General features: G+C 43.5%; 1 protein-coding gene across 3 annotated transcripts; it reads left to right on the top strand.

Annotated features, from left to right (window-relative positions):
* Window positions 1-2,396: 2,396 nt before the first annotated feature.
* On the top strand, window positions 2,397-6,110 carry LOC127368567 (uncharacterized). 3 transcript variants are annotated; one of them, XM_051409502.1, is made up of 3 exons: window positions 2,397-2,772; window positions 3,021-3,093; window positions 3,211-6,110. In XM_051409502.1, the coding sequence occupies exon 3, from the start codon at window positions 3,818-3,820 to the stop codon at window positions 4,961-4,963; it is 1,146 nt and encodes a 381-aa protein (XP_051265462.1). In that variant the 5' UTR covers window positions 2,397-2,772; window positions 3,021-3,093; window positions 3,211-3,817; the 3' UTR covers window positions 4,964-6,110. The 3 variants fall into 3 exon arrangements, with proteins under 3 accessions (XP_051265462.1, XP_051265461.1, XP_051265460.1); XM_051409501.1 differs by having other exon boundaries at window positions 3,021-6,110; XM_051409500.1 differs by having other exon boundaries at window positions 2,399-3,093.
* The last annotated feature ends 1,827 nt before the right edge of the window (window positions 6,111-7,937 follow it).

Below are 7,937 nucleotides of genomic sequence, written 5' to 3'. Positions count from 1 at the left end.
ACTGGATGCATAATGCATCAAGGGCATGAATAATTTACATAAACAAGTGGAGGGAATCTGTTTGGTGCTCTACCAACCCTTCCTTCTCTACTTCCATCTAAAGGGCTGCTTTTTTTTCTTTTGTAAAAAACCAAAACAAACCTCCATATTGGAGAGACAGATGGCAGACAGGGTGAAACTGAGTCTCCTATCCAAAATCACACTGTGATGGAAATGGAGGTTGCCATGGAAATCAGGAAGTGGAGCAATTTGTTGGATTCCCCTGAGAGAGCGAGAGAGGGGTGGTGGTCACTTGGCGGACTCACACAAATTTATCCACATCTGTAAATATTTATAAATTATTGTATGGTTTTGAGACAAAAAAAGACAGGAGGAAATAGGACATTTCAGTCACAACATGGTAACAAGGTAAGAACAGGCTAGTCTGCTCATAATAATCAGGTTATGTCAGTGCAATCATTTCTCAGTAATAACAGGATAATAGTGTGAAATCTATTACTGGAGGTTGTAAAACATAGGTGGGGTAATACAAGCTGGCTAACAATAATGATACAATTGGTTTCATGCTTTCACAGTACTTAAAGAGTAATATCAGTGTAATATTTTTACATTCACAGGAAAACTGCTGTCAAAATGTGCACTGTGTTTTACAACACTGTCAGTTTCCTGCCTTAAAGGTCCTTCACTCTCACAAGACCTTGGTTTGCTTGGAAATTGAAATAATAACTTGTAAAGACAAAGCCCACATAGGAGGATGCTGGGACCAGCAGGTCATGCAGCCCTTCCTAAGCTCCACTCACAAAGCTGTTTTCTGTTCTATCCTGTGATGTTGATTTTCTATTCGTGCAGCAAGTCACGCTGAAACGTGACGATAGACTGTCAGGGGAGTTACAGTGGTAGTCATATTAGGTGTATTTTTAGTAGAGAACACGTAACACACATGTTGATTTCCCTCCCTCATCTGAAGTTCCATGTAAGTGCTGTAGTGTGGCTACCATTAAGAAAAAAACAAAGGCAGAAGAGGAGTGTTGAATATGTTCTGTTGCTAGGAAACTGAAACATCAATATGACGACACTGTGTTTCAACATATTCTGTATACAGACTGAAGGCTTTTGTTGATTTATTTTCATACCACTCCTGTTTATTTGATTACATTTAGCTAAAACAGTCACTGTGTAATGTCCCAAATTGGATATATTTTCATCTTAACTGTGTGATGATTAAATTGATTGCTGCAGCACAGCATTGTAATATCACTCTTAATTGTGTCACAGGTTTGGAAAATTTAGAGCAACAACAAAAACGTATTAAACTTGGAAATATCATCAATCATTATTTTCAAATCAAAGTTTTAGCTCCAGTATGACTTGTTGGCAATGTTTGAATATTAATGCTCCAGTCAACCCACACTTCATCCCACTTGTGTGAATATTTGCTTTAATGTTATAGTCTGTACCCTCTGTATATTTGCACTGCATGCAGTCTCTTTATTTAGTAACTATCAACATTATATTTTCACCACCCATATAGACAAGAGCCAAAACATGTGTTGTTCAACTGAAAAGGACTCACTTGAGCTCACATCAGCCCTCTTCAAGATGCCTGTGTTATTGTCGGTGTCATGAACCTGCTCACAGTTTGTGCAAAACAAGGGAGACCACACAGATAATTAAAGGGTTTAAGGCAAAATAAATTGAATTAACCAATGGTCATACTAAACAAAGTATACATAGATATCTGTACATCAGTGCTGTCAGTAGTGTGAGAGTGTGTGTGTGGATATGAGTGAAGTGTTATGTACAGAAAAAGGTAAAGGATTTATCAAACCAAAGACAGCAACAAACCCAGGACCTGCTGGCTGGAAGGAGAGCGAGATAACTGATCAACCCCCTATAAAGCCTTGTAATCAGGGAGGAATCAGGTGTAGCCCTTCTTATAGCCACACCCCTGCCACTCTGTCTCCTGTGAAGAACAAAAGGGAAAAAGACACAGACCAACCAGAGGGGGGAAGGGTCATCACAGTCGGCTATATATTTATCTGCGCTGCCTACCTTCATTATTAGCGGTTCCAAAATATGAGCACACAGGAAGCCATAGGCAGACCACATGCATAATACTCTGTAATATAAAAAGACAGAATGCATGTGGTTTGATCAGAACGCTGACTGCTTTGTCAAAATTAAAGGAAGACGTACTGTAAAAGGATGACAGTGACCTTCATGTGTTTCCAGTGCTTGTTTACCGCTTATGACTCACCAGTCATTCACAGCAGCGTCCTTGTGGACTATAATCCAACAATGAGAATATTTGTCTTATTATTCCTGTCTATATTTGTACTGTGGCAAATTTCCATGCAGGTAATAATATTTTAAGATTAACCCATTAATGTCCTGAGTGGAATTTAGTGGTAGGCTACTGTAATTACATTTACAGTATAGTACACTTAAAGAAGCAATATCATTGTAACCGGGTGGTAAATGAGATTTCCCACTTAGGTTAAAAGTAGTTCTCATGGTTCATAAATGTCAATATGTGCGTTTTTGTTCTTTTATTTTGTGTGTAACATCCTCTAAATGTGAGGAGTTAGAGTGTAAGTGCATTGGCACAGGGTATGCTGTTGTTGCAGATTATGGTCACAAGGCGGCAGTATTGAGTAATGTTATTGTTACCGCGCCAGGTGCATCATGGTCTCTCTTCCTGTTTTACGTGTGAACAATGTGGAGATAGTTAGCGTGGAGAGCAGTGTCGTGGGCTGTCGTATGAAGTAGTAGGTAACTGGACATATTTCTTGTAAAATATCCATGTATAAACATGTCAAAAACATTATTGATCGATATTTGAGTAAGATGGTTTGTTTTATGCACTGTTTGGGTTTGTGTCCTGCCGTTTTGAGCGCGTGTCCACGACAACCGTGTTGCTAATGTAAATGCTAATGTCCGAGTGAATAAAATCACACTATGCTTGTACTTTGTCATTAGAGAAAGGCACTGGTTTACGTTTTATTTAACTCTGTTTAAAGGTGACTGAGTGAGTGGTTTAACTTGTGCAATTCCCGTGAAGGTCCACGTTGGTTTGCAGAAACAAGGGAGAATGTAAGTGTCCTGTAAAAAATGTATTGTACTCTCCTTGTAACCTTTTGTGTGCATGGTGATGGTTTTTGATGTAACATATGTATTTGACAGGATGTATTTTCTGTTGTCTGTCATTAGCCATATGCCACTGCCGTATTTTCAATATTTTCAATATTTTCAGTATTTTCAGTATTTTGTTTATTTTGTATTTTGGAAATTTTGTAGCCATTAATTTGGTGCAAAGCTGCCACAAACTGTGCCACTGATAAAAGTGACCTGTTCAAATTTATGTCAGCAATAAACTTGCAGCCAAACGAACCCCAGAAGTAAATGTGTCCTGTGTGGCATCTAATTCCACGGGCTACACATTTTTGGTACCAGGAGTGGGGTTACATGCTAAGACATACTTTTTAAACTGGCAACAGAGTGGCATATTTTTATTTTTTTATTTGAGAAATACGGCAGTGGTGAAGACTGCAGGTGATGTCCAGTGTTTGAGTCCGAGAGGCCAGCCTGTGGTGGAAGCGGTGAACAGCGAGGGACAACCTGAGGGGCTCCAAGGTGTGCTGGTGCTTCCTGCTTAAAAGACTCATCCGTACCTGCGCAGAGGATTCAAGCACAAGCTTCCGCTGTAAAGAGTGAGATTCAACAAGGCTCCAGATATAGACTGTCTCCACAGTATCCTTGACCCACGACTTGGACTTCACATTTACATATATAGTGGACTGATTAGAGATATTTCATCATGTCTAGTGAATCTGGTGATGAAGGTCCTGCAAGTAATGGTAATGGTCAGTTAGGCCAGGCCTCCGGTGGGGCGGCAGGTACAAGTAGAGACACTACAGATGATATACAGGTGCAAATGCAAGAGCTCACTAGATTGCGAGATGAACTCACCAGGTTAAGTACTGAAGTGAGAACTCAGGGTAGACCCACACGTTCGTTCATTTACGTTCCAAGAGAACGCCAGATCCCAGCATTTAGTGGGGACTGTGGTAAAGATGGGAGATCTGTGGAAGAGTTCATTGATGAGGTTGAAAGGGTTTTGAGATCCAGAGAGCTAACAACAGATGAAAAATGTGACTACATACTGTCTCTGTTGCGTGGTCCGGCCTTAGAAGAGGTGCGACTGTGCATGGGGAGTCAGTCAGTGGGCCCCCATGATTTGTATTCTTACCTGAGAAATGCATTTGGCGAAAAACGCAGCACTACACAGCTTTTGCAGTCCTTTTACAACCGTAAACAAGCAGAGGGAGAGGACCTCCGTGACTACTCCCATGCACTCTCACAGATCTTAAGCTCCGTAGTGAAGCAGTCTTCAGATGTAATACCAAATGAGAAAACTGTTCTTAGGGATCAGTTTGTCGAAGGTTTACGGGATGCTGCCCTCCGGCGTGAACTCAGGAAGATGGCTAGGGACAAACCAGATTCCAGCCTTCTAGAGGTGAGGAACGAAGCTCTCTTGTGGGAAATGGAGGACAGCAGGTTCCATCGTCCCAGAGCTGTTAAGAGTAACCAAGTTAAGTCAGAGGTTTCAGAAACCCAGTGCTTCCCTGTTACAACTGACAATGGCCAATGTACTGTATTAGATGATGTTCAAAGGGCAGTAGCTCATCAGGAAAAGCAGCTAGCAGAGCTAAGCAAAACAATTAGCGAGCTAGCTGGTGCTGTTAGTGAACTGAGTAAGCGCAGCACTCAACAGATTTTCCCAGGACCCAAGCCAAGAGCTAGATCACAGCCAGAGTTCACACAGGATGGCCAGCCTATCTGTTTCAAATGTAGAGGCGTTGGGCACATTGCAAGACGGTGCCCACAGGCAAAAAGGGGGCACGATTGCTCAACACCAGGTCCCACTTTAGCACAGGAAAACTCCCACCCTCGGTTGTCATGAGCCAAACAACTCGGGGGGAGATAGCTGGCTCACCAAATGAGACTCCTGACAAAAGTAAAATCTTAGAGCGTGCAGTTGGAGAATGCAAGACAGTTGAGGTGAAACTCCGGGGTGTTACGGTATCATGCCTACTTGACACTGGTAGCATGGTCAGTACAATTTCAGTTTTTTCAGGGAACACCTGTCAGAAAAAGGGGAAGACATTCTTCCTGCATTTGAGTGGTTAAAGATTACTGCTGCAAATGGATTAGACTTACCGTATATGGGCTATGTGGAGCTTGATCTAGAAGCCATGGGCCTGACTATCCCAAAACGAGGTTTCCTGATAGTTAAAGATTCTGCGCACTCTTCTGCTGTTCCGGGTCTAATAGGGATGAATATTGTCAAAAAATACAAAGAACTAGTACACGCCGAGTTTGACACCACACTGCATGGTAAATGTGACTCCCATTGGAGAGAGGCTTTTCATCACCTTCAGACAGCAACTGTAACAGACAGGCTCTCTTTTGCTAGAGTAGCTGGTAAAGATATAGTTCATGTCCCTGCTTCATCTGCTGCTACAGTCATGGCTAGGGGACTTAGGACTGTGAGGGAAGGTGGCCCTTTGTTGTTATTGGAGCCTATCAGTGCACACATACCTGGCGGTTTGGTTGTTGTGCCGACTTTTTGTTTTGTCTGAGAGTCACGTTTTCCCAGTGCAGGTCATGAACCTGTCTGATGAAGACATCTGGCTGAGGCCAAGGACAAGGTTGGGGGTTTTAAATCACATAGACAGTGTGAAAAGTGATGAGGTTTGCGAGGTACAGTTCCAGAGAATCTCGGCAGACACTGAAGAAGTGCGTATTGACCAACATCCTGACGCATCCACCAATGTACAGCCCATCCTAGACCAGCTCAATGGATGTGGTAGCCCAGAACAACGCGCACAGCTGGCTCTGCTGCTGGAGAAGTACTCTTTTGTATTTGCAACAGAAGACGAAGATCTAGGGTACACTGACAAAGTGCAACATGAGATACATCTCACAGATGACATACCAGTGACACAGCCATACAGACGAATCCCACCCACACAGTACAGTGAAGTTCAGAGAACACATTGGCAAGTTATTGAAGAAGGGAGTCATCCAGGAGAGCTCTAGTGCTTATGCTTCGCCGATTGTGCTTGTGAGGAAGGCAGATGGTAGTCTGAGGCTATGTGTCGACTACAGAAAACTCAACTCAAAAACAAGACGTGATGCCTTTCCGCTCCCGAGGATTGATGAGAGCTTTGACGCTCTGAGAGGGGCAAAGTTCTTTTCAACCATTGATCTGGCGAGCGGGTACCACCAGGTAGCCATGCATGAGAGAGATAGGACTAAGACCGCTTTCACCACCCCCTTTGGGCTATATGAGTATGTGAGAATGCCTTTTGGTGTATGTAACGGACCAGCAACATTCCAGAGACTTATGCAAGTCACTATGAACGATCTCATTTTCCAGATACTCCTGGTTTACCTAGATGATATCTTGGTTTTTTCAGAGACATTTGAGCAGCATCTCGAAAGACTTGAGACTGTACTTAAGAGACTGTCAGACACGGGACTTAAGGTGAAGTTGCAGAAGTGTGCTTTCCTACAACAGTCAGTGAAGTTTCTGGGACATCAGGTGTCAGCAGAAGGTGTAGGAACGGACCCCTCCAAGGTCTCTGCTGTTAAAAACTGGAAGGTCCCAACAACTGGCAAAGAGCTGCAGTCATTTTTGGGGTTCTGTAGTTACTACAGGAGATTCATTCAAGGTTTCTCACAGATTGCCGGGCCACTACATGACCTAGTCAACAAATGTTCAGGTGTGAAGAAAACAGGAAAAGTAGGTCACCAATTTTGTACTATGTGGACTCCGGAGTGTGACTCTTCTTTTGAACAGTTAAAACAAAAACTTACCTCAGCTCCCATTTTGGGTTTTGCTGATTTCACACAACCCTTCATACTTGAGACAGATGCCAGTCAGCATGGATTAGGCGCTGTATTGTGTCAGCAGCAGGGCGACACCAAACGAGTCATAGCCTACGCTAGCCGCAGACTCTGCCAGGCTGAGAAAAATGACCGTAACTATAGTAGTATGAAGTTAGAGTTGCTTGCCTTAAAATGGGCAGTGGCTGAAAAATTCAGGGGTTACTTGCTTGGTTCAAAGTTTGTCATCTTGACTGACAACAACCCTCTCTGCCACCTCCAGACAGCTAAGTTAGGTGCTATAGAACAGAGGTGGGTGGCGCAACTGTCTGTCTTTGATTTTGAGGTTAAGTACCGTCCTGGTTCAAGCAACGCCGCTGCTGATGCACTCTCTAGGCAGGAGTTTGCAGGGGAGCCTGAAACTGACCCTGATTCGGATTTTGATAATTGCATTGCAGTCTGTAATCTGATTGAGCGAGGGACAGTTTTGGATCCTGGTCTTGTCAGTAAAGGTTTTGAGTGTGTCAAGGTGAGACAAATCCGTGCTGCGGAGTCGGGGTCTAGTGACTTAAGTGCAAAGCAAGGTAACACCCCCACACTGCCGGGTTATACCAGAGAGGAGCTGATAGGTTTTCAGAGCAATGATCCCACACTAAAAGCTTTCAGAACATTTTGGCGTCAGGGAAGAAGGCCAAGCCCCAGAGAGAGAGCAGCTCTGCCTAGCCAGGTAAAAAGACTGTTGAAACAGTGGAGCTGCATACAGCAAAGGGAAGGGTTGCTTTACAGAGTTATCACAGACTCACGTCATGGTGAAGTGTGGCAGTTACTCGTTCCTGGGTGTTTGAGGGATCAAGTTCTAGAGAATGTACACAACAACATGGGACATCAGGGCATAGAACGCACTGTAAACCTGCTAAGAGAGAGGTGTTTCTGGGTAGGGCTATGCGAGGATGTTGAGAACTGGGTTAAAAACTGTGAGCGGTGCGTTTTGACCAAGATGCCTCAGCCAAAAATCCATGCTCCAGTTCAAGCATTTTTGGCCTCCA

The sequence above is a fragment of the Dicentrarchus labrax genome, unplaced genomic scaffold (genome assembly GCF_905237075.1).
Source record: "Dicentrarchus labrax unplaced genomic scaffold, dlabrax2021, whole genome shotgun sequence".
Lineage (NCBI taxonomy): Eukaryota > Metazoa > Chordata > Actinopteri > Moronidae > Dicentrarchus > Dicentrarchus labrax.
The sequence above is the reverse complement of the archived record's forward strand: the minus strand, read 5'-3'. Positions and strand labels throughout refer to the sequence as shown.

Bases quoted from the DNA above. Each gene is read 5' to 3' on its own strand.
- LOC127368567 (XM_051409502.1), top strand. From the start codon at position 3,818: ATGTCTAGTGAATCTGGTGATGAAGGTCCTGCAAGTAATGGTAATGGT.